Source organism: Neltuma alba, unplaced genomic scaffold (assembly GCF_004799145.2).
Source record: "Neltuma alba isolate B1F8T4 unplaced genomic scaffold, ASM479914v2 tig00012597_pilon, whole genome shotgun sequence".
Classification (NCBI taxonomy): Eukaryota; Viridiplantae; Streptophyta; class Magnoliopsida; order Fabales; family Fabaceae; genus Neltuma; species Neltuma alba.
Window position 1 is genome coordinate 1 of NW_021637046.1, and position 25,127 is coordinate 25,127.

The window sequence follows — 25,127 nt, forward strand, 5'->3', positions numbered from 1 at the left end:
CCAAACGAACAGAAAATACCTAGTCTGTCTGAGATTCTAACCGTTAGAAATACGACCCTTTGCCGCCAATAAGAGTGACGATGTAATGCTCCATAATATAATTTAATCATTACCAATCAAGATTCAAGAATCAATAATAAAAACTAAGGAGATGCGCGTGCAGCAGTTTGATCAATAAGAGGAAAACACAATATACTACCTTTGGTTCTAATTATAAGACTTTGTTTGTAGATTATAAATGAGGTCATATAATTAACAACGGAGGTAGCATGACTATAGATTTAGATGACTATATACTTGAAAAGACATTGAATCACAATTCTTCCCTGGGGGGAATTTGAAGGACGCAACAGCTCTGTTTCTTTTGGCAACAAACACAACCAGAAGAGCATCTGGATAATCCTTGCTGCTTTCTCCCTCACCTCTCTTAGCAAGGCCTAATTTTTTTCCCACTTCACCAGCTAAACCAAGGTGATCCAGGTGGCTGCATGCAATAATACAAAATCACATAGAAGCTAGACAGCATGGTATTCAACTTTTTGGGTCCCAGAAAATTGAGAAGGAAAGCTTAATCTGGACGCTTCCCTTGAGTAAAATCCAACCTCTCTTTCTTTTCTTCTCGATTCTCCTAGATTCAAACATTACTTGAGGGAAGAGAACAGACAGTCAAGTAACAGGCGAAAATAGAACCCATTCGTCTCCCTAATTCCTCGTAGGCTGCCCGGCTTGTTGTTGTACAATGAGTTGGGCGAACGCAGTAGCATACAGAACAGCTGTATGTTGCGAAGTATATTATCCAACAGACCATATTCTGCGTAATTTGGTTCCACGTGCATGAATTGACCTGGTAATGATTTTTTGACACTATTTCTCGCCACATGTTAAGGAATTCTTCCATAAGCTGCCTAGATTTCTCCATGGATGAAATGGGGAGATACTCAACTGCAGAAAACTTCAAACACATTAAACATAGAACAACTATAAAAAAACCCAACAAAACTATGATTAGGACAAATAATTCCAAGGGAATGGTAGATTAGGAGGGGGAAAAAATTCTAGATATTCCACTTTGTTTTCCACCACAACAAGAAATGGGCTGCTCACAACACCATTTTTATATTCACTAGCCCACTTAACATTACAGATTTCCAAGAGCACATTCTTAGTCAAATAGGTTGTGATCAAGCGGCACAAGGAAAACAATCCCAATGATATATTATACAGGAGGACTATCCATGTTACCGATTCTTGTTCAAAACCTCAACTACAATCAACTTTATATATTAATTGCGGCATGTGACGGAAAAGACCTATCTAAAAGCAAACACGCTATTACAATCTCCCACAAAATCCAATATCGAAGTTGCCAGATGTACCACCGTCATTTCAGTTACAGATTCTTGTTCTGGAATAATGGGAAAAATCAAGTAGTGGATCCAGTGCATCAATTCTTCGCCATTTTTCACCATACTTTCAAGCAGTCTTAGTCAGATGGAAACATAGAAGTCATGTATAAACACCAAAATTCTTTTCCTCTCCCCCCACCAACAAAAAAATAATCAAGAAGTGAAAAGGAAAGAAGTGTTTTTCTTTGGAAAGTAAAACAAATGACACAGTTAATTCAGAATTGACGAAAACTGAATGCTGAGCATAGATGGAAGAAAATGAATTCTGCATGACATGTATGCTTCTGACATATAGAGCATGGTATAGATTACAGCCCCATCCAGCAACTTCTAACAATTTCTAAATTCTACAGCTTTCTAACGAAAGCAAATACCAAGCATGTATCGATCTCAAGTAGATACACAACAGAAACGAACTAGAGAAAGGTGGGTGGGTGTGTGTGTGTGTGTGTGAGATCAAGGTTCATGTTTTCTTACCTCCATCACAATTCCTCTCAGGCTTTCAGAAGTACTAGTGGCAACTTTTCCACTTTCAGCTGAAAGTCACCAAGTTTATACACCACACCCTGCACCATTAGGATAAACATTTAGAAACACTTCAGCACAAACATAATAACCACCAAGCTCACAAGTCCAAAAGGGAATATTTCTGTCAATCAAAAATATTTATAGGAGCATGCCAACTTTCAAGACAAGCAAACCATCAAATTTGCAAAACTACCTCGAAATTGAGTGCCACCTTGGACTTGTACGATTGCAGCTTCTCCATTATAGTCAGAATTGAAGAATCTGCTTCAAGAACGATCCTCTGGCCGCGAATTATGAAGTAGTATTTGTGAGGTTGCTCTAGAAGCGATATCCCCAGAAAATCACGCGGAAATTCGGCCTGCAGCGACGGGTCTGAGTACAATAACAGCATTATTCAGAATTGAGGTGGCATGATTTCGGGAACGGAGGGGTTTTAATGAATAAGACTTCAAAGTTCAAACATATTAACAATGCCATTAGACAAGAACCTCGTAAATTGGGTCGATAGAATGTTAGAGTCGCTTTCCATCTTCCGTCTTTGACACCATTGATGCTCTCAACGCACTGAGAAATTTCATTAAGAATTTGGCTATTCACCAAAGTTCCTGCGTTGGGCTGCCAGTGCAAAACCCTTAAAACAAAACCAAAAAAGAAAAACGAAAGATTAGAAATTTGACTATTGGTAGGGTACTCGTAAAAGAATCGAAAATAAGGGAAAAACCCATCATTTGATTTCGTTAATACCATTTGACAGTCATCCTCCAGCTTGAAGGAAGCACCACTAGCACTTCCGCTCTGTAAATTGCTAGGCAGCGCCGCTTCTCACTCGCGAATCCAGAAGGCAGCGAATGGATTTGCAGTTGCAGGGGCACCACCCAGCATGTTACGTCGTCGTTTCAAGAGGATCCGACTAGACCCAGTTTTAAAAATTGCGAGTCCGGCTCTGGCCCGGCAAGAATGATCCGGCATATGGGCTGGTCAGGCCTGGGTCCATATTATTTTTTCGAAAGTCCTTCACAATACCACTGATCTCTGCAAACCCCAGAATAACTGAGACCTAATGAAAATACATTAAAAAAAAATATTAATTTTCTCGGCAAGCACATATTAGCATATACACTTGTATTATTACTATTTCTTCTGCGGAAACCTTTTGTTGGGGAACCTTCCTTTGTTCATCATTGCAAACTTTTGCAATGCAATTTATAAGCAGAATAACCAACTTAAGTACTCTATTGTAATTGTCTTTTATGTATGTGTGTATATATATTTTTTGTTTCCACTTAAAAAATTGCAGAGGGGAATTACTCATGCATGCTTCGAAAATACTACTTCTGGGTCTTAATATAAGACCTCGTTTGATTTTTATTTTGATTCTAATTATAAGATCTCAATTCACTTTGTCTCTTATATTTATGTATTTTTTTTTCAAAATAGTCCCTCTAATAATGGTAGTTCTAATCAATAAATTTAATTAGTAAGGATATTTTAGGAAAGACAACACATATTTTTTACAAATAACTAACTTACCTTATTTTCTTAATCTCCTCAAATTAATCAACTAACTCTTATAATTATAATCACTCTTATAATTATAATCGGAGGTAGTATCTTATCTGCACTTTAGTCATTTTTTTAATAAAATTTATTAATTTATGCGGATTACACACACACTATGGTAGTTCTTTTAACACCCTATAAATGTCAAATTTTCTTGCTACGTATTTTAACGTATGTGAGGACGATTTTCAACCCAAATCATGCCCATTATCATATGATGTCCGAAATTAAGGAGCATCATATTTTGTTTAGCGATTGTTGATATATATATATACTCATATAATTTCAAATGAGTAATTTAGCTTATTAAATTAAAAATAACTTGGTTACCAGACAAGTACGTAACACTCTTTTTGTTGGCCTCAGGTCCGTTATAGTGTTTAGCATCGTTATTATCAGTATAGATAAATATTTCTTTTCAAAAAATTAATAAACAAAATACCCGCCAAAGACTGTAATTTCCATCTGATGATGCAGGAGGAGGAACAGGGGAAGGAAAAGAACAGATAAAAGGCATGGAATTAAATGTCAGGTGAGGTAAATTACAAAACAATAATTTAGAATAATATAAATGACAGAAAGAACAGAACTGAAAAAGCTACACAGAATTAGAATTAGCATTGGCATTCCACTGCGTTACACATTGGACCCCTTCACGGAGACACATCCATTTGATCTTGCATTTAAACACATTCTAGAGAAAAAGACCGCCTGACAGAATCTGATGAACCCCACTTAGTTCATCTTACATTATTGGCCTTTCATTCAGGGACCACATTCTTGAAACCTCAAGCATCTGCAAAAATCAATGGAAATTTTTAGAGATATGACAGGAGAAAAAAGTGGTGTTGGGTATGTGTGTTTGATTAATTTTTTACCTTGGTGGGTTCTGAAATTGAAGCTTGGAAAACGGCCATGGTCAGAGGTGGTGGTGGGAATGGAAATTGAAAGCTGGGTTGTGGATGATTTGTCGTCCAGATCAAGCCACGAGTTTTTGCTTTTGTTGGGCCATTCATCCAAGAAGCGATGAACAGTCTTCTGATTCTGAGGTTCTTCTGATTTCCCCAGTCCCAGCATGTAGCAATCTTGATCTTGCTGGTTCGTACTTCCGCCAAGGTTCTGATTTTGAAGCTGCAAGGAAGAAGAGTACTCGGTGGACAAACCAGAGTAGCTCCTCTGTTTCGAGGAAGACGATGAGTTCATTGAGAGTGGGGTGAGATGCCACGAAGAATCTTCCATTGATGAAGCAGAGAAGCTTCTCATCGTCCCAGAAGGCTCTGTGAAGAAAGCATGCTCGTCCACCTCTTCCTTCAGCCCATCATAAACATAACCACTATTCCTACTTCACCAAACACACAAGCAAGCAAACAAAAATCACTAACAAAGAACATGAACCAGGGATCAAACGAGAAGAAAAAGAAAAGTCACTAACAAGTGAGAAGCACTATCATCTTGTAAAGAGAAGCTGAAACCAGATGAAGAAGATCTTGAAGGCTGGTGATTATAGAGGAAGGAATGATGATTGTGGGTGGGGTCAGATAGAGGTGAGAGGGATGAAGAATGAGTTGTGAGGGATAGTGAAGGAGTGTTGTTGCTTTTTGTGATTGTCGAGGAATTTGTGTTGTTGGTAGGCGGGTTTAACGTTGTTTTAAAACCTTGTTGTTGTTGCTGCAGAGGTTTTCTCAAACGGTTATTTCCTCTGTGCATGTGTCTCTCGCAGTACTTTGAATTTGGGTAAGCTTCTTTGGAGCACCTCCACTTCTTCCCATCCGTTCTTCTGCACCTCCCTGGTTCTGTGTCTATCTTCCTTCCCGGGCCCATCTCCAAGTAGTTCCACCCAACTTTTAATTAACATAACCCCATTAATTCCTCGAACATCCTTAAGCACGAAACTGTTATATAAGGCCTAAATTCATCCACAGAGAAAGAGAGAAGAAACAACTTACAGTGCTGATGAGGTGGGAGAGACAAGAGCCTGGAAGAAAGAGGAGAGTCGAGAGAGGCCCTTTTGATGGAGAAGACGAGATCAGGAGGAATAGGAATACCTGAAGCCATGTACTTGAAAACAAGAGCTTGATGCTCAAGCTCTTGCCACTGTGATGGAGTAAAAGGGAACCTGTTCCTTCCTCCGTTCATCACGAACCAGAGAGTGGGAGATAGATACTAGGACGAGAGAGAGAGAGAGAGAGAGAGAGAGAAAAAAACAAAACACAGAAACGGAATCACAAGAGCGATGATAGGAAGCAACAAAAGAAACAGATCTGGTTTAAATTAGCACACTTGACAGTGCAGTGCGGAGTCGGCTTTTTCGGTGAGCAATAGCAGCAGGGTGTGTGGGGATTCTTCTCGTCTCACTTCAATATTCAATGTTTAATAAAAAAAAGAGAATACTACCACGTTATATATGTCGAGTCAGATATGCGTATGGCAGTATAGAGATGAGCATGAATGTAACATGGATAAATAGGCGATGGAGGAGTAGTAGAGTAGGTATATTTATTTCAGGGACCATTGGGTTGCAGAATCTTCTGTACATGAATAAAACTAGTGGTTCTGAATTCAGAGGTGCATGCCATGCCTTTCTCTTTCTCTGATCTTATTATGACTGCACCTCTCTGATGATACTGCTTCTGCAGGTGCAGCAGCAGAAGCAGCAGGTAAGCTGCGTTTGTGTCAGGCTCTTGTCTCTGATATCTCCACGGAAATCCTTAAACTAAAGGGGGGAGAGGGGGGAAGAGAGAGAAAAGCAAAGACCCCAAAACAAAACAAAAGAGGGAAATAGTTTTTATTGGTATCGCAGCTTGTACATGAGAGGGAGAGAGAGTAGTATTATTGAATTGAAGAACTGGTCTCTCCCAGAAGGTAATGCCTGTCTGAGAAGATTGTACGGTTTCAGCTTTTACTGCTACTAACTCTTTTACTTTTTCTGTTCCTTTACCTCAGAGTCTCAGACCCCGTCACTCACCATCTCCTTGCCTTTTTCCATCTCGCCATATTGAGAGTGCCACTCACTCACTCCCACTTTTGGCCCTTACAGCACACACACACTCATCACGTTACTGTTCCTAGTAATTAATAAACTGGTTGCAAGGTTCCCTCCAACAAAAGTTATCTGTTGAACTCTGTTTTTTAATTAAGCCTAGCTATGTAGATTATAGATTAGTTTAATGATGAAAAAGGGCTGCAAAGCACGTGTTAAGCAACTTGGTCAGTTTTGTTTAGGAGTGGCAGAACCGCAGAAGACAACATAAACTAAGGGCATGTCCATATCATGTTGCGACAATAGACTCATAGGCTTTCCTGATATATTATAGTAGTATCATGTTTTCTGACTGTCATCAATTTCCCAAAATACTATACGTTCTTCACAGTCAAACTTATTACTAATTGCTCTCTGCAAACCTTGTTGTTATTATTAGTACAGAGAGAGAGAGAAAGAGAGGTGGTAATTAATTAGTTGGGTTAAAGCGAGATAGAAAGAAGTAGAGGGAAAGGGAAAAGATTAAAAGTGATGGATTTTGTGGGTGGTGGATTGCAGATAAGAACGTGGAGTCAGGAAAAACGGGATGAGTCAACAGAAGGTTTGAAGAGATAGAGAGAGAGGCAATGAACAAGTTTGGTTGGATTGAATTCTGTGGCAACCATTCCTGTAATGAAAACAATGGCAGGGACAGTACTGTACTGTTATGCATTCTTTAGCACTCTTCTCATCCTCCTGCCACTGGTAGGTCCATTCCTTTTTCACTTTTTTTTTCCGGTTTAAGAAAATACAAAAAATTACAATCAAGTTCTACATGAAAAAAAATTACTAAAAAAATCTCAATAACAACCTTAACAGCCTATAATGACAAGTCTTATAGCGAGAATGATAACCTCTGAAATTTGCTTTTAATTATTTTCCTTGTTTGTGACTTCATTATAATCCTTTCAAGAAAATACTTTCTTTTTTTTTCATTTTTCTAATGTCTCGACTTAAGCAAAGTTCCAACTTATTGGGTGGTTTTCGGTCAAAAAAAAAATATTGAGTGTTTGGGAGGGCTTTCTTTTTCTTTTCTTTTTTTCGTTTTTTGAATTAGATGGGTACACACTACCACAATCAGTATGATATTACAAATGAGAATTTTTTTTTTACCAGAACAGTAGAAATGAGATCGTACTTATAGTCTCTCACTTACAACAAAATTTTCATGTCACGTAAGATTATAAGGTAGGGGTGAATAAAATCGAATCGTAATTGAATACTAAATCTAACCAAATTTAATTCAATTTTTCGGTTGGTTAATTCGGTTTTTTTTTCCAGTTAATTATTTTGGTTATTTCAATTATCGATGTTCAGTTCAGTGTCTTTTAAAGTATTTCAGTTATAACTGAATAACCAAAATTTATTAAAAAACTATTTTTTATTTTTTAATCTTTCTCTATTTTCTTTCTTTTTGACCGGCCTCCTTATTTTTCTTTTCCTTTTTTGAGCAGTCTCCCTTATTGTTAAAAAACCGAATAACCATGTTATGTTACATATAAAGAGAGCTTGGAGGCTAGTTGGATTTATTTGGACTCTTGTTATGCTGTACTAAAATTTTGAATGTTAATGTTGCTGCATTGGTAGTTTGTTTGTTTAGACTTTTATTATGTTTGAATTTAAATTTGTTATCAATTTGTATGCTCTTTTGGATCTTGTATGGGCTTTCAAATAGATTATTAGTGTTTGGACTTTTAGTATGTTATACAGATTACTGTCATACTGTTTGGAATAGAAAAGGCTAAAAAAAAAGCCCACTAATTGAATAAACTAGCTAACCGAAACGAAGTTATTTCGATTAGTTGCATTTTGGTTTCGATTCAGTTATGTAAATATGTACATTTTCTTTATTCGGTTAGTTCGGTTATCACTGTTAATCAAATTGAATAACCGAATGCTCACTCCTATTATAAGATTATTGGTAAGGATGTGTAAAAATTTAGTGATCTATTCCGATTCGATACTCAAGGTGGTCCAGTCTAATCCAAAATCGAGTTCCCATTGGATCAAATGGATCACAGGCTACCAAACCCAACTTGTTCAAAAAGCAAGCCACACTTTAGATTGAATTTTGGTCTGGTCAAATCTGATATGGATACCTAAACCATAGTTGGATAGAATGGAACAACTTCTAACAATTTATTCTCATAATTCATTTTTTGCTTTTGAAAATTTATTCTCAGAATCTAATCCAAGTATATGTATGTAAAATTCTCCATACTTGAGTTCAATTAATAATCCTATGGTTTAATAGCAAACGGTAGCCTTTACTTGCGCTAGATCACAAATTTGATATTGTATGTTATCACTTATAAAAAGCTCAAATTCAAAAACTTGTGAATTAATTACTTGTCACATATTTTAATTGATTTTGTCTTCTTAATAGTTTTTTTTTAATTTGGAAAACTCTATATTTGTGCTTTCAAGATACTTCAAAGGTTATTTATGAATAAAGATGAAACACCTTAGCTAGACAGTGGATATTTTTCTGGCAAAAAACTGCTGTGTTAGTTTAATAATATAATCAACCTATACTATACTGTATCTTTTATTAAAAAAATTGGGGCATCCAATAAAATCAAAACGAGAAAAGATTAGCATGACAAAAAAGGTTTGCTAAATATAAAAGTGATACTTACTTAATAATTAAAATAAACTGGTATGATTCCATAAGTAATTAACACAATCAAATATTATTATAATTAACATTTAAAGCTAAATGGGGAGATATACCTTATTTATTCTCATGCCTCTTCATTTTTTTTTCTTCATTTGTGCTGATTATTGAAATCATATTTCCTCTCCCAAATGTCTTTTGTTTTAAAAACTAAAAACTATAAGATTGCCCCTTCCATTGTTGCTTCCTTGTTATTTGAACAAGAAAAAGAAACTATTTTCATTCCTATCTTTTCTGAGTTTCTCTCCAATCTCCATCCAAACATCCAATATATATGGGGTTAAGGAGGACAAAGAGAATACCAAGTCTTATCTTAGTCCAAAAATATAGGACAAAACAAGTCTGACAAATATGGAAATCACGTTGTCCATTTAAATCCGGCATAGTTTTAATAAAAACATAAAATTATTAGAATTATTAACAACATAGTTATATGATTCTGTAGTAATAATTAGATACTAGTATGAACGTGGTTAGTGTATCACCTAAATAAACGTAGACTTGAAAGTAAACAAATTGTGGCATTTACCGGAAAGCAAAGAATTGGGTTGGAGTGAAAGGAAGAGGAAAGCAAAGCATGCAGCTTCAAAAATGGAATTAAGAGAGAGAGAGAGAGAAATGCAAGTACACAAGGAAGAAAGAGCTTTAAATGTGAAAGAGCAGAAGGAAGAAACCAAGTTACCGAAAACAAGGGGACATTTAAGGATCAAAGGTACAAAAACACACCAAAATGTTAGAGAGAGTGGCACGCACAGGTGCCCCAAATCCCAGTGTCTTTACTGTAGCCATCTGGTTTTAAAGCTACCACCCAGCACCCTGCCACCCTCCTGCTCATTTCATGGACCACCCCACCAAGCCTCTTTATTATCCATTTAATACTTCACTCCTTGCTCTCCCACACGGTGTATGACCCTGTGTATCAGATATCAATGTCCTTTATTTTATTTTATTTTTTTTTTTTTGGTGAGAAGTGAAAGTTCAGGGCTTTTTTTTTTTTTTAAACCATAACACTCATTATCTATTATACTTTTTTTACCGAGATCAAGCTATAATGTTGAGAAATAGAAGTGGTAAGGTAAATGCCAGGGATTGATGACAGTTATAAATGCGACTACCGGAAGAATAAATAAAGAGAAAATTACACACATGCCCCACAAAAGAGATTTTATTTATCTGAGGTCTCACAAAATGTCAAAATTACTGACAGGTCTCAAGGGACCTTAGAGTAATATATTCTATTTGTAAAATGACATTACTGCCCCTCACATTCTAAATTCATATTTGTTCTGTCATTACAATTTACAACCTCAGCAGCGACTATTAACAATCCAATGAGAAGGTGTTGAGAACCTAAACAGTATTCGTTAACAACTTACTTTATAGGGTCACATAACCTCCACATAAGAGTAAATTATAACCAAATAGTATAATACAACAACTTTAACACTAAAATAGGAAGCTTTTTAAAATCATTAAGAATTTTAACTAAACCCAATAGGATTATAGCAAAATTTTAATACGGAGATCTATTGACAACCTCAACGTAAGTATTAATAACCTAAGGAGAACTGTTAACAATCTTAGCATTGTCTGTTAACAACTAATTTTATAGGATAATATAACCTCTAACTATAACTAACTAAATTATAACTAAATAGTGTTAAAGTTAATCTTATATAGTTGTTAGAGGTTATATTATCCTATAAAGTCAATTGTTAACAGATACTGTCTAAATTGTCAACAACTCTCCTTGGGTTAGTAATACTTACTGTTAAAGTTGTTAATAGATCTCGGCATTAAAATTTCGTTATAATCCTAGTATATTTAGTTAAAGTTCTTAATGGCTTCGAAAAACTTCCTATTTTAGTGTTAAAGTTGTTGTATTATATTATTTGGTTATAATTTACTCTTATGTGGTTCTATAAAATAAGTTGTTAATGAATACTGCTTAAGTTGTTAACATCTTCTTATTGGGTTGTTCATAGTCACTGCTGAGGTTGTAAATCGCAACGACAGAGCAAATATGAATTTAGAATGTGAGGGGCAGTAATGTCATTTTACAAATAAAATATATTACTCTAAAGTCCCTTAGGACCTGTCAGTAATTTTGCCATTTCATGAGATCTTAGATGAATAAAATCTCTTCTGTGAGATCTGTACATAATTTTCCCATAAATAAACTCACAAAAATGTTTGGTTACCCTTCACTATTTCTACATAAGTTTGTGTTTCACAATGTGGGTTAATGAAATAACCTTTTGTTTTCCGCATAGCGAGTGACTCTTAAGACAATTGCTATTTTCTAAACAGTTAGCCATTTTGTTTTGAATATTATATAAAATTTAAAGTGAACTTCACCATTTCTATTTTTATATTTTATGCTCATTAATGGAAGGCTTGGGGTCTTCAGTCGTCGGGCTTTTAAAGAGTTTGATATCTGGTGTTGGTGAGTCGGTAGGGGCTGGATTAGTGAAGAGATACTTGTTCTGCACAGAGATATTTGATACAAAATAAAATGAAAATTATAACCAAAAAATAATAAAAAGAAAATTTATAGGCACTACTTACATTTTGCATGATATGGTTCACAGCCTCTCATTATAGTGCTGGGAAAATTGTCATGTACATATGATGTAAACCCCTATAATAATTTATAGCTTTCATATACTATTTCACTAATTATTTACAGGTCCCGCGAAAAGCCAAAAATAGGAATACATTAAGGAGGAATGGGGAGACTTGGGGTGCATGTCAAATGGATATAATTTAAACCCAATCATAATTTCAAGAAAAATTATACAATGACTAGCTTACGTTTTTTTTTTTTTTTGGGTGAATGACTAGCTTACGTTTAATCTTAGCAGCAAGGCAGTACCACTCCAAGAAATTTTAGCTTGGCAGGCAGCCCTATTCCTTTTGGAAGAAAGAAAGAACAAGATCTGTATGGACAGAAAATAGCTGTGTATCCACGAAGAGCTGTTTGGCACAAGGAACAAATGCAGAAAATATATTCCAAATTAGTAGAATATCAGACAGATTTTGCAACTTAGCTCATATCACTGCTTACAAGAAGGGAATCTCTTTTCCACATAATTAAAACGCGAGCTCAGGAAACATACCTTCATGAAAGGCTGATCACGATATGCAAACGAATCAATGAAACTTTCCTTCAAAAGCAAGGATACCTGGAGCAGCAAGTTATTGGAAAAAGATCAAAATTAGTAATCATCACAGTATGCTCTTCATAAATGATGGCATGCCTCAATGCACAACTTTCGGATACAATTTCCCGTTTTATACGATCTAGTCTCTAATATTGCATTTATATATATATATATATATATGTGTGTGTATAGAGAGAGAGAGTTAGTGTGTGTCCCTTTTTTGGCTAACTGAACATGGCAACTTGCAGCAAGTTTATCTGCCTGTCATCCGTTACCCAAGGGAGACTGAAATAATGATTCAGACTTAGCATCAATAGCCTAATAAGCGGCGCACACCTTAAACTAATGCATTGTTAAGAGTCTTAGATATTCCAGGATTATGCATGTCAAATCACTAGATTCATTGGTTTTGTCAATAATTACCTGTAAGCAAAAATAAGGTTTTGCAGTGGTGTTACAGGACACATTTTAACTATAAAAGTCTTTGTTGTTTGTTTAAATGGATTGTACTTTACTTTCCAGACATGCTTAAAACAGCTAAAAGAAATGAGAATGAAAGATGGCCATAAAACAGCTAAATTACTTGCAAGCAAAAATAAGGTTTTGCAGTGGTGTTATAGGACACATTTTCACTATAAAAGACTTTGTTTAAATAGATTTTACTTTACTTTCCAGACATGCTTAAAACAGCTAAAAGAAATGAGAATGAAAGAAGGCCATCAAATCAATATGTCAAACTAGATTTAACTTGAGGAGAAAACACAGACCTTATCATCATTGGACTGTACATTAGTAATTGTGTGGGAACGAATGTTACAGCAAAGAGAATCCAAGTAAGATCTCAACACTGATAGGAAGCCCTTGGCAGCTTCAACCTGCAGGGAAATCAACACATAAGAATTTGATGACACGGTGACTAATAATATGAGAAAGACCATAACAACAAGGGAAAGTTCTTCACAAATTGAAATACCCTCAGAATTCTTCTGGAGATGTACAGCATAATGCAAAATTAAAAGGTCAAGAATGTAAATTGATTTTTAAATCGTTTAGCATATAATGGCATCACAACAAGACTGACATCCATAATATCGTTCAACATGCTCAAAAGTAGAAATGATCCAAGAGATCATTAGGAGAAAACACACCTGCACTTCGGTGCACTCATACATTGGCCTTTTTCTAGCCAAGTAACTTTCCCCTACAAGTTTTGCATGATGAGGACGTAGAGCAGAGACTAGTTCTTTTTGTCGGGGCAACAGCGGCATTGTTGATGACTTCACCTATTGGAACACAACAGCAGTAAGTCCAGAAACCACTTTGGTAGGCATTAAGCCGCATTCATTTTGGCTTACATGAGCCCAACGTCAGAATACTTTTATAATTACTCCTTTGTTTTTCTTCTATTTATTTTCCAAATACCAACTGAGATGAAACCACTGAGCTCACCAATGTTGATTTGGAAAAGAAGAATAAAAGCAGCATAGTTCTGACATCAAACACCCCAGTTACAGTTTCGACATCAGGCCTCATTGTGACGTTAGTTAAGCTTGACAAGGTTAAAAAACATTAAGCATTGGCAGGTTTGGTAAACAGCTCAAATGCTTCAATTTACTCAACTTAATATTTGGTGCCTCAGAGAGAGTTTGCTTTTATCACTACCTATTTTCATTTCGGCTGAAAACCAAAAGCAGACATGAAAAGTTGTTCATATAACTAATAACATTTTTCTTGGAAAATTAAGTTCACATCTCCAAGAATTTTAAGAACAATAAATTGGCATTTTCTTGGTTCTTAAACAAAAATGCCTAATTCCCCGTTTCATTTTCCCATTTATCTTTCATAATCAACTTTTCTTCTGCTGCCAAGCAGTTTTTTCCCTCCTCTTGTTCATCTTGTATTGTATTGCTGAACCTGTTATTTTGGCCAGTGCGCATGCACTCATCTTAGCAGCCATGAAAGTTTCATTTCTCTTATGTTCTGTGACTGGTATGGAGGGGCAATATACAGCCATTGATAGACTGCCAATTTAAAATGGCAACAAGGTTCTCAAGCCGACAAAGTTCAAGTGGATTAAGACTTTGAACCATGGAAGTCCATATTCAGATAAAAATTGTACTTTTGAGTATTAATTGGAGAATGGTATTGATAAAAATGAAGAGGGGCAAATTGATTGTCACTAAAAATGAAGACATCCAGATTTTAATGAATAAAGAAATTCTAAATTGAAAAATACCCTGAAGATATTAAACAAGAAAATTTCTTGAAAATAAAATGCCCCGTGGTAATTTTTATAATCCCTAGTCAGGTTTTTATGATCTCTGTCTCATGTTGATGTTTGGGTTTCTTGGGTTAAATATTTAGCACAAGGAAAAGCCTATTTCTTAGAGCAATAGGAAGTTATCCCTAACCCTTGCAGCATATGTAGCAGTATTTATAATCAGCAATCCGTATTCTGGAGAATTTCAGAAGCTATAAATATTGTGTTATCAGCACTGTGTAATTATATTATTGTTCCACAGTACTACCGTGTGATGACAAGGCCATCTTCCATTTACCAAGTCCTAATATGATTCAGTTTCAAACCTTACCCAGCTCACTTTTCTTTGTCAGGGATGGGCCCCATAAACATTGGGCCAGGGCTGAATTCTCATGGGATTTGTGAGATGTGATTGAGAGTAAGAGAGTGATGCATATAGTGTTTTGGGTCAGAATAGGGTAAAAAATCAGGAAGTGAATTAGAAGACCAGCCTCTTGAATGCTAGTGTATGTCTTCCGTTATTTTCTATGTAGACATCCCATCTGGTTAGACTTGCGTTCTGTCAAATCTGATAGGCCCCATAACCAACGGGCCAAGGATGAAATCTTGTGGGGTGTGTGATGTGTTAGTGAGAGAAGAAGCAAGGCACCAAGGAATATATCTTGGGTGATTGGATCAGTGAGAGGCGACGCATACATGAGTGATGTTTGAGACGTTCCTCAAATACCAGAGGAAGGTGTTCTATGTATGTGTTTATCTCCAGAACCGTAGCCTATCTTGCTAAGGCTTACACTCTGGCAAGATTATAATCTGATTAGGAAGAATTTTTGTGTAATTCCATTAGCCAGAGACCACGCAGTGGATCTAATTTAAACTCCAAAGTAAATTTGTCTTTTAGTTAGCCGCAAAATTATTTTCTACGGCACTGGTGTTCATCAGCAGTACAAATTTTCCAAAACATTGCACAAGAATAAGGTGAGAAATTGAAATAGAGAATGATGCATAGAATAATGATTCAATTTGTGTGGACACAAACCTTTAGAACCGTAGAAAAGGAGAAGTCATGCACATTGAATGATAAACTGAGGGGAAAAGACAAAACGAATTTTAGCAGAAAGAGATACAAACCTGGTTTCTGTTGGCATCAACCAGCACAACATTGGTTAACTTTGACTGTAATTCGTTTGTCTTGTGCTTGACACCAACCTAGAAAATTAATACGTCAGCCAGTCATGTCAGAAGTGCATGCCATCAACAGAAATAACCAAGACACGAAAAGGTCAAAACCAAATTGAAAGGCACATCTTCTATTGGCGAGCCTATCTTCTCAAATCTCAACTATATTTTCCATGTATGAAAAGTATTACAAACAAGTTTTGCAAGCTCTAGAAAGACATATCCAGTACAGAACGTATACAAGGGCAAGCACAGAGTACGCATACCCAAATGCAAAACAGCCTATGACCTGACTTCAAGTCAAATAGTAACAGGAAGAATAGGATACTCACTACATAGGGGACAGGTGCGTCCAAAAACTCCAGCATATCATTTGGTAAAACCTGGCAGGTCAAGCATGGATCAAATGTCAGCAGATAGGTAGAAGAATGATACTGTGGATTAATAACTATTTGCTTAAGAGAGAGAAATCAAACCGGCATCAGTAGGCTTTGCCATTGGTAGGGGCGGATTAGAGGGATAACTGATAAGACTGAAGCAGATAAGATGCCCTGATCGTCAAAGAAAACTAAAGTTATAAATAAACAAACCAACAGCTGCAAATTTATACCTATCAAGTAGTTCATACATGATTGAATTTGGATGTCAGTTTATTGCAAATCACAATTAAGTATCAAACACAATTGTCAATAATATTCAAATAAGGAATACCTTAGCCACACTTTATTCAGTTCAAATATTAGTAACTCGTGAAACTAGAGGATGCGAATGCAAACAACTAACGTGTTTTGGTGAAGCTAATGGATGCAAATGCAAGCAACTAACGCGTTTTATGCTTAGGAATAGGCAACAACCGTAATAGGAATGAGCACATCGACCAGTAAAGAAAAGACACCCCATAGCAAATGTAAATACCAAGAAGACAGGAACCTATCAATAGAGGAATAACAAACCTTCCCAAGGGAAAATCCTAGATAATGCATCGAGATAAACAACAGAGAAGTAACAGTTAAAAAAGGTACATCATCGTATTCAAAACACTGTTAATAAGGGCAAAAACTAAACATACCAAGTTAGAGCAGACAACTACTATCTGCTTCTCCAACAGAGCTCCGGCAAAAAATGCTAAAACCTGCAGCATGGAGAGGCAATCAATTGAACCAACATGAAGTTGTAAAACTTCCAGACAAGCAATGCAATACTGTTATACTCAGATCATTAATGAAGACTGCCATGTAACTTCTCTCTCTAATTTGGCTTTGGCTACAGGGTAAGGGAACAAATTGATTATTTGTATACAATTTTCACTTTGAAGGTGAAAACCACATCAATTAATAAAGTGATATTTTTACAATCAAATAGATGCTGGTTTTGAACAATATGACCAACGTATGACATTTCAATCCCCCTGCTCTCTCCCCCTCCCCCTCTCTGATTTTGTCCCGTTAAAAAGCATGATCTAATGATCACCACAGAAATACAACATCAAAAAATAATTCACCCGTTCTAACTCACTGGATATAGGAAAAGTAAAATGAATGTCTGGGAAAAAGCATAATAAAGAACTGCAATGCCATAGAAACCTAAGATTGGGACATAAAATTTACATTTTCAAGTTTTAAGGTACCACATATGCAAGCTACAGCCCATATAGATAATGCAGTTGCCTCCTCCTCTGCAAGAAGTGCGTTTTGCGCCTGACAAAAAGAAATGAGTGCAATGTTTTAGAACAAGCATATGCCTATTGAACATGGCACTACCTAAAGGACATATAACTCCTTCATCTAAAGAGGAATGAAAGCAAATGTTCACTCAAAGTCAAATATATCACGACAACATACCTCAGCCCATTCCAGACCTGTTTTAAAAGATTTCAAATCAAAAGTTGAACCAGCCAGCCGAAGAACAGTCTCATCTTGTCTATGATATTCCAGGGGATGTAGGTGCTCCATTGGATGAAACCTAAGTGATGAGCCCCTCGCAGGGCAACCTAATCGATAATACTCGCTTATAATCTGTAATGGTCCATTGTTATTTTCCTGGTAATCAGAACAAGGTAATCAGCAATAAGATATTAGAACAATAAAAAAAAATCAAAAGGCAAAAAAAAATAACAACTGCAAACCTTAGCCCATTCAAGAATATCTAGAAGATCATTTAAATCTTCTTGCCCAGAAATAGAAGCCTCTTCTGTCTCAGTATCATCAATATCACTCCTAAAATTTCTGTCTTCACAAGGTGAACCTTGGAAACTACAAAAAGCAGAGAACATAGAAAAGCTTCATCACTAAAAAGAATGAGAAATAATCTAATAAATGACACAGAATAAAGGGAAGCAAGCAACTGCCACACATCTGTAATAGAAGGAACAAACAGAAACAATGGGCTGCGTTTGTTAGCAATGGATACAATTCATTTACTCACTGTGTGAGTTATGTCAATCACCAGGGCTAATACATCACCAAGTTTCTGCACCATTGAAAACTAGTTCTTCAAAACCTTATCATGAATCCCTCTGATTAAAAAGGGGGGGGGGAAGATAAATGTTCTGGATTTTTTTCAAAATAAAACACTTTACCCCACAATTATCAAAATGTTGGGAGATAATAAGGTTTTCTAACGCAGAATACAACTTACAAAACAAGGAAAGCGACACCCCGCCATGCAGGATATGTTAGCATATTAGCAAAAGAAGAGTTCATAGTTATAACCAATATTTAGCTTTTAATAACTAACTACTACTAACTACTAGTATAACTAAAAACTGTAAAGGAAGTCCGGATTTCTTTTGCTGTTTGATATCATAATGCCATCATCATACAAATACTAATCAAAGACCTGGACAGTCATGATGATATATACCTGCAGGAAGATTCAGAGCTTTCATACTGGCTATAGCGCAATAGCGGCAGAATAGCATTTGGGAAGCGCTTATCTTCTGATTGCTTGTTTGCTGCATAGGTGTCTCCATATAAATCACTATCCTCAGAACTCATAGTGCCAGGTTCACCTTTGGTAGTTGTCTGTTCAGATTCAGAATCAACTGGTACAACAATTTCATCACCAGCATTCTCCTTCAATTTCGGCAATTTTCCATTAGCCATTTGGTGCTCTGAGTGATTATCATCACCCACAACGCTTTCAGGAATGGAATTTCCTGAGCTTGAGTCTGGGATTATCACCATTTCATCAGCTCTGTCTTCTGTTGGTCTAGTATCCACCAAGACGCTCTCAGGATTGTCCTCTGGGGGTTCCTCCTCATGGTTACCTTCAACGAATTCTAAATTTAAATCTCCAATACTTTTTGTCAACCGCTCTAGCCTTTCTTGGGTGAAGATGCTACAGAGATATTAGCACAAACGAGTCAAATCATACATATAAAATTAAAAATAAATATTTATAAGCATCACACAGCACAACAATGAGTACATGATCATGAAGCAAGCAATATGAGCCAACTGCCAAAAAATTTAAAGGGAAAAATTTTCTAAGTTATAACTCGTTCATAAAGGGCCCAATCTTCCAATCTATATATAAAAAAACTACTAGAAAATATAAGTACTATGATTTGATGAGACTTGACAATAATAACTTATTTCCTCAAACAGAAATATGGGCATATATAACGTCTTCAGTAACAATAATTCCTTGAAACCATAGTTTCACAAAATATAGGAAATACTAACGTGAAGTTTAAGAAATTACGAGGAAGTAATCCAGTGAAACCCCCTCTCAATCAGAATAAACTCCTTTACACATTATTTCAGTATTTCATAGAGCATGAAGTGTCTACAAAAGAGATTTGACAGTTAACAGATCCATCTTCTCCAAAAGTAATACATTGAAAGCATGATAGAAGTGCAAATATTTTCTGCATGCACCCTACTTCTCATCAGTTAACTCCGTATAAACACTCACCTATTTAATACACCAAAGTGCAATTCAAAAAATGGGACCCTTGAAAGAATGCAATAACATCTCTGTGTGGTTAATATATGACGTCTCAAAGATGATGGTGGCTGCTTATCGGAAATCAGGGAGAGCAATCCCGAGGGCTTTTGTACTAATTCTTCAACCAAGACACAGCACCCATAAAGTGTTGAATTATCAGCACCCTGTTGGGGGGAAAAAGAAGACGTTATAAGTACAAACAAGTGCCAAGACAGGATTAAAAAATGTCTGGAAGCCAGGAGCAATGTAATGGACCAGCTTTTATTGTCTCAACAATATTTGATCCGTTTATCTTAAGGTAGCTAAATTTTTCTGTTCATCTCCCAACACAGGCAGGGACTGGAACAATCACTTTTTAGGTACTCACCAGACAAGTTACTTATTTGACAGTGTCTTCATTAGGTAAAAGTTCAGAATGACATGAGAGCAAATTGAGCCATCATATAAAACTCATTCCTTTAACTGTAACCAAAATTTAATGGTATAAACTGACAATCTTTTTTTATCTTCTATCAAGGTTTTGAAGTTTCAGCCCTAGAACAGACAATCAAGTAAATGAAATATTTTCAAACAGCAACAATCTAACAATTTGACTTAGTTTTTAGAGCTTCAAAAGAATTACTGAAAAGAGCTTTTTGCATCACATAACATAGGTAAACCACAAACATAACCTAAATACTGACCAAGGTACATAATCAGAAGTACATCCAAAGCAAGAACCCAAACTAACACCAGTCTAACTAAAAGACACTTCACTTATGTTAGTTTCCCATGGTCAAATAGTAAACCTAAGACAATTTGAGATTATAAAATTAAACCTCCATAGATGTCTACATAGTAAACAAGTGACTCCTATTTTAGACAGAAAAAGTATTGGTAAGCAAGGCACATAGTCTAATTTGCAAAATGGAGGCAATGAATTGTCAGACCAGCTGCCTCCTTTCATTAGTCCAGAACACAAACTAAATATACACCATGCCTAATCAAGAATATCCATAGAAGAAATGCAAAAGCATGGCGGACATGGAGTAAAAGATAAGATTGATGCACCTACCTGTAGCCTGAATACAAATGACAGATCACTTTGTTTAAGGTGTTCCTGTAGAAAACAAACCACACCTCAGGGAATCAGGATTTAACAGATTACAATATTTCCAGCAAGGCGAAATAGAATGGTTGCACAGCAGTTAGAAGTCAATCAAGATCTAATTATTAGGCTTTGACATAGTTAATATGGGAAAAGAAGAACAACCCCAAACTGTTTGATATATGCTAATGCCAACAGCTAAAGCCTGAGAAAGACAAACTCTCAATTGATAGGAAGTATAAAATGGTTGGGGAATCATGATCCTGAAACGAATTGCCAGCTTGAGAATCCACGAAAAGCAAGGATCAGAATGACAAAGTTATGATTGACTGTGACATAAATTTCAAATAACCAGAACATGGCACCTTATGTGAAAATATGTTCCAAAGAGAAGAATTCTGGAGGATACAAAATTCTTTTAGAATTACAGGGTTCCAACTCTCTTTACCGAGGAGTTCAACAGTGAAATCGGATTAGCAAGGATGGATATCACAATTCATCACTTAGTTAAGAGGCAAAAGGAATAAATACGATCATGCATCAATCCAATATGAACCCAAAAAAAAAGTCCTACAAAGTAATAAGTAGAATCAGTGGGAGCACAAAGTAGCTAAGCTACCTGCCCAAGAAGAATTTCGTTCAACTCACTCATGGAAGGGGTTCTCTCGACAGCACGAACCTACAATTACATCCAGGAAAAATTAAGACCTCAGCAAAAGCTTTCTAGATATGCAGAAATAAATAAATACAAGAACAGATAACTTTGAGACTCCTCACATATATCAAGTCATGAACTACCATTTGCGGCAAATAATTGAATGAGTAAAACCTTGTAATTAATTAGTTTAACAGTGGATGCGCACTCTGACTTAATAGGCACATTTAAATTAGTTTAACAGATGATGTTCAACAATATCAACCTCCCTAGAAACAAAATTTCCCTCTAAAAATTGATTTTTTTAATGGTTTTTAACAACCACAAACACTCAGATATACTACAAATATATACAGGTAGATTCAAGCATACTCCTGACCTCGAGGCCTCCAGGAAAGCAGAAGGAGACGAGATCCTTGTATTTAAGAGGCAGATGTTTTTCTGGAGGGTAAACAAACAAGACCTGAAAAAAGTCCAAACATGCAGCGTTCATGATATGACAATTTTAACCAAATTAATTTAAAAAGTGAATAAAAATAATAGCAATCATTACAATAAAACTGTAATAATAATGGTAATAGTACTGGTAGTTTTGATAATAAACTAAGATCTGTTAAGAAGTCTAAGAACCTGTGGCTCGAAACTGGGTTCTACGCGGGACTGATTCTGATGGCCAAGTGAACTTCTAAATTTACCAGAACCTTCAGATTTTCTTTCAACATATTGCCTCTGCAGTGCCTGAATGTCACAATTAGGATGAAGTCCCACAACCACCATGCTTTCAAACAGCCGTGTCGGCTCCTTCCAAGACCTATGGTCCTGCGCACTCAATCAAGAGCATCTATGAGAAAAATGTATTGACAACACAGTTTCATGAGTTTTTGTCATTAGACAAGAAGGTTGTGTAATGCCTAAAACTGAGAATGCTGTGAACCTTGAAGTAAGACCGCAGAAAAACTTGAACCAAACAGAAATAGCAGCAGATTCAACTAATAGATATTAGAACCAAACAACAAAGAGATAAACCAGAAAGAGGTATAAGCTGAAAACCTGGAAGTAAAAAGCAGCCTATGTAGTCTTTGTAATTTGCATGAAATGCAGCTTAAATACAAGGGATTGGACCAAAAAAGAAATAGCAGCAGATCCAAAAATATAACATATTTTAGAAACGAACAATCAAGAAGGAAACAAGACCGGGGCGCACACAATTCCAGAAGCAGCAGACCCCATAATGACAAACAGCGCAGGTGTTCATTCTAGTTTGGAAGAGAACAAGTAGAATGAACATATAATTTTGGTGTATCTTAGAAAAATATTTTACCAAGTACTGCAACTGAAAGTTTTCTGCCCATTGTCGCTTCTGACTTGTTAGGACTTCAGGATTGTAATTTGCAACTTTAACATCAGAAGTGCGTGAGAAGCCTTTTATTAATTTTGAAACATGATTCTGGAACCTTTGAAGATTGCCACTACTATGATCATCTTTAGATGAAAATATTACAGATGGCCTTGGCGAATTAACAACAGTTGCAGCAGCAGCAACGGCTCTTGCCACATCCTCTGTTGTCTGCATAAAAAATGAAGAAGCCCAACTGGGACTGCCTGAATCTTCATCCTTTGCCATTCCAGACATTTGTACCTACCTAAACATAATGAAATTGAACTCAGATAAACAAGATTATCGTCAAAGCAACATTTCAAAGAAGGCAACAGCAAGAATTACAGCTAACTGACATATCAAGTCTATCATGAATGTCTATAACAATCAAATACATCAAAGTTAGGGCAGGCCATAAGCACGGCTACCAACAAGACCACAGATCATCCACTGAAGACTCAGAAATTCATTATTCGCGCACAAACAAGTCATTTAGTGCTAAAACTTCAAATTTATGTTATTAATGTACTCTTGAAGACTGGAGGTTTCATTCATTGTAACCGCCCTAGTTATCATCCGTCCAAGCTACTTCAAGAGGTACTGAGGCCATATGAACTTTAAGTATTTGATAAATTAGAAAGAAAAGTGAAAAATGGGAGGGGCAAAAAGAAGCTAATACTTGGTCGGAGATCCCATCACTTCTAACTCCCCTTTTCTCCTTAGACTTTCTTCCAGAAAAAACCGTAAATCTGCAAGCGCTTCCACATACAACTCATGATAAACAAAGAAGCACAAGTAAATTTTCTTTTTTAGCTCAAAAATACAATTTCCGATGCCAAGCTTTCTTCATAGGATGCGTCACTCAGCCATCTTCTGTTCATTTTTTACTCTCTTCTGCGCTAGCTCCGACGGAGGGGGGAAACAAAAGAAAAGAAAAGCCTGAAGACAAGATGCAACAATCTCAAGACCTATAAACAGCACAAAAACATGTAATCAAAGCATCCCACACTGACGTCCCAAACTGCATAAAAGTATCCAAAAACAAAAGAAAAAAGGGGGGAATTAATAAAGAAGAAAGTGCCCCACAAAAACGTAAAGAAGTGGAAATTTTAAAGTAAGGTAGAGGACGGAACTTGGAAAATCATCTCTTCAAGAATGAAACATGAGCACAAGTGAGAGAAAATTTTGCATCTCCCGCATACATCAGCAGGAATAAGAACAGCCAAAATTCAAAGGGGAAAGGGAGGAGTGAAAAACAAAAAAGCAAAAACAAAAAAACATATGAAATAGACAAGCTCACCTCGCGAAAGCCGGATAAGGAAATGAAAGCAGGTATTAGACAGAGAAGGAAAGAGTTGAGGCGGCCATTATAGAGCTCTGGGCTTCAACCTTTGAGGAAGGTAAAAGGGAAGGAATTAAATCTTAATTAATTGATCAACTTCAGGTAATTTTCGGGCAAAGAAAAAGGGTATTTTTTTTAATTTAACAATTAAAAAAAGGGGGGGTGAGACGGAAGCAAATGGTTGAGATTACGAGTTAGAAGCGAAGCTAGAAGCCTCGTGCGCGTCGAAAGGAAGCGATGCGGCCATGGAAGGAACAAGACATTTTTGCGAAAGGAAAGCTGCAGGCTGCACAACACAACAAGGGACGTCAGTTTCTTTCTACGCCTTGTTTGGTTGGTGTCGTTTCTGTCCACTCTCTCGCTGTTCAACTCCATTGTGTTTGGCAACAACCGCATCCTATGCATTTTCCTTCTTCTTTTTTCTTTTTTTAATATTTAATAATTGGCAATTTTATTTAATGATATCATCTGGTCGAAAAGGCGGAAACGACGCCGTTGGATGATGGGCAGGGATCATGGCCCCTTATGACAGTGGCGTGGAAAAGCACGCACTCTGGCGGTGTAATTAGCGTGAAACTGGAAAAAAGTTGTAATTATCGATTAATTAATTAATTATTAATGGGGAAAATTTTGGAGAATTAGGTCAATGTCACTGGGGTGTGAAGACCCGGTTCTGAATCTGATGGAGCCATTGGATGCACTGCGGGGATCTGGTCAAACCAAAACAAGTCTCGAATCAATTCTTTTTTTTTTTTGTTGCATTTATTGTTCTTTTGCCACGTTTTATTCCTCCACAAAAAAACAAATCAAAACCCGAATCACAAAAACTCTCCACATCCGCACATATTTTTCCTGATTTCCATTTCACGCATTCTGTTTGGAAAAAAAATGTGTGGATATATTTTCATCATTAAAGAGTAATTT

At 36.3% G+C, this 25,127-nt stretch overlaps 2 protein-coding genes and 1 pseudogene across 6 annotated transcripts; all 3 read right to left on the reverse strand.

Annotated features, from left to right (window-relative positions):
- Positions 1–864: 864 nt before the first annotated feature.
- LOC114729019 (mediator of RNA polymerase II transcription subunit 20a-like) lies at positions 865–2,781 on the reverse strand (annotated as a pseudogene).
- Positions 2,782–4,282: 1,501 nt separating this feature from the next.
- LOC114729016 (growth-regulating factor 5-like) lies at positions 4,283–5,630 on the reverse strand. Its single transcript, XM_028915956.1, has 4 exons — positions 5,441–5,630; positions 4,927–5,335; positions 4,373–4,836; positions 4,283–4,290 (listed from the first exon to the last, which is right to left on the reverse strand). Exons 1-4 carry the CDS (start codon positions 5,628–5,630, stop codon positions 4,283–4,285), a joined length of 1,071 nt encoding a protein of 356 aa, XP_028771789.1.
- A 6,375-nt stretch (positions 5,631–12,005) lies between these two features.
- Positions 12,006–24,523, reverse strand: LOC114729017 (uncharacterized). Of its 5 annotated transcripts, XM_028915958.1 has the most exons (21): positions 24,395–24,517; positions 24,162–24,250; positions 23,541–23,882; positions 22,805–23,126; positions 22,114–22,302; positions 21,863–21,946; positions 21,448–21,507; positions 20,796–20,840; positions 19,709–19,905; positions 18,653–19,129; positions 17,916–18,042; positions 17,632–17,829; positions 17,398–17,487; positions 16,860–16,922; positions 16,267–16,341; positions 16,123–16,173; positions 15,743–15,820; positions 13,503–13,637; positions 13,122–13,229; positions 12,310–12,375; positions 12,006–12,166 (listed from the first exon to the last, which is right to left on the reverse strand). In XM_028915958.1, the coding sequence occupies exons 4-21, from the start codon at positions 23,114–23,116 to the stop codon at positions 12,098–12,100; spliced, it is 2,424 nt and encodes an 807-aa protein (XP_028771791.1). In that variant the 5' UTR covers positions 23,117–23,126; positions 23,541–23,882; positions 24,162–24,250; positions 24,395–24,517; the 3' UTR covers positions 12,006–12,097. The 5 variants fall into 5 exon arrangements, with proteins under 5 accessions (XP_028771791.1, XP_028771792.1, XP_028771793.1 ...); XM_028915959.1 differs by having other exon boundaries at positions 23,541–23,800; positions 24,162–24,523; XM_028915960.1 differs by lacking the exon at positions 23,541–23,882.
- Between the last annotated feature and the right edge of the window lie 604 nt (positions 24,524–25,127).

Excerpts from the sequence above, each read along its gene's own strand:
- LOC114729017 (XM_028915961.1), bottom strand. The coding sequence starts at position 23,116 with ATGTCTGGAATGGCAAAGGATGAAGATTCAGGCAGTCCCAGTTGGGCT. Across the intron at positions 19,130-19,708 it reads CACTTTGGTGTATTAAATAG|CATCTTCACCCAAGAAAGGC; the intron begins GTGAGTGTTTAT and ends ATATCTCTGTAG. Across the intron at positions 16,342-16,859 it reads TAGTTGTCTGCTCTAACTTG|GGCATCTTATCTGCTTCAGT; the intron begins GTATGTTTAGTT and ends TTTGACGATCAG.
- LOC114729016 (XM_028915956.1), bottom strand. The coding sequence starts at position 5,630 with ATGAACGGAGGAAGGAACAGGTTCCCTTTTACTCCATCACAGTGGCAA. Across the intron at positions 5,336-5,440 it reads TCTCCCACCTCATCAGCACT|TTGGGTGGAACTACTTGGAG; the intron begins GTAAGTTGTTTC and ends GTTAATTAAAAG. Across the intron at positions 4,837-4,926 it reads GATGATAGTGCTTCTCACTT|TAGGAATAGTGGTTATGTTT; the intron begins GTTAGTGACTTT and ends TGTTTGGTGAAG.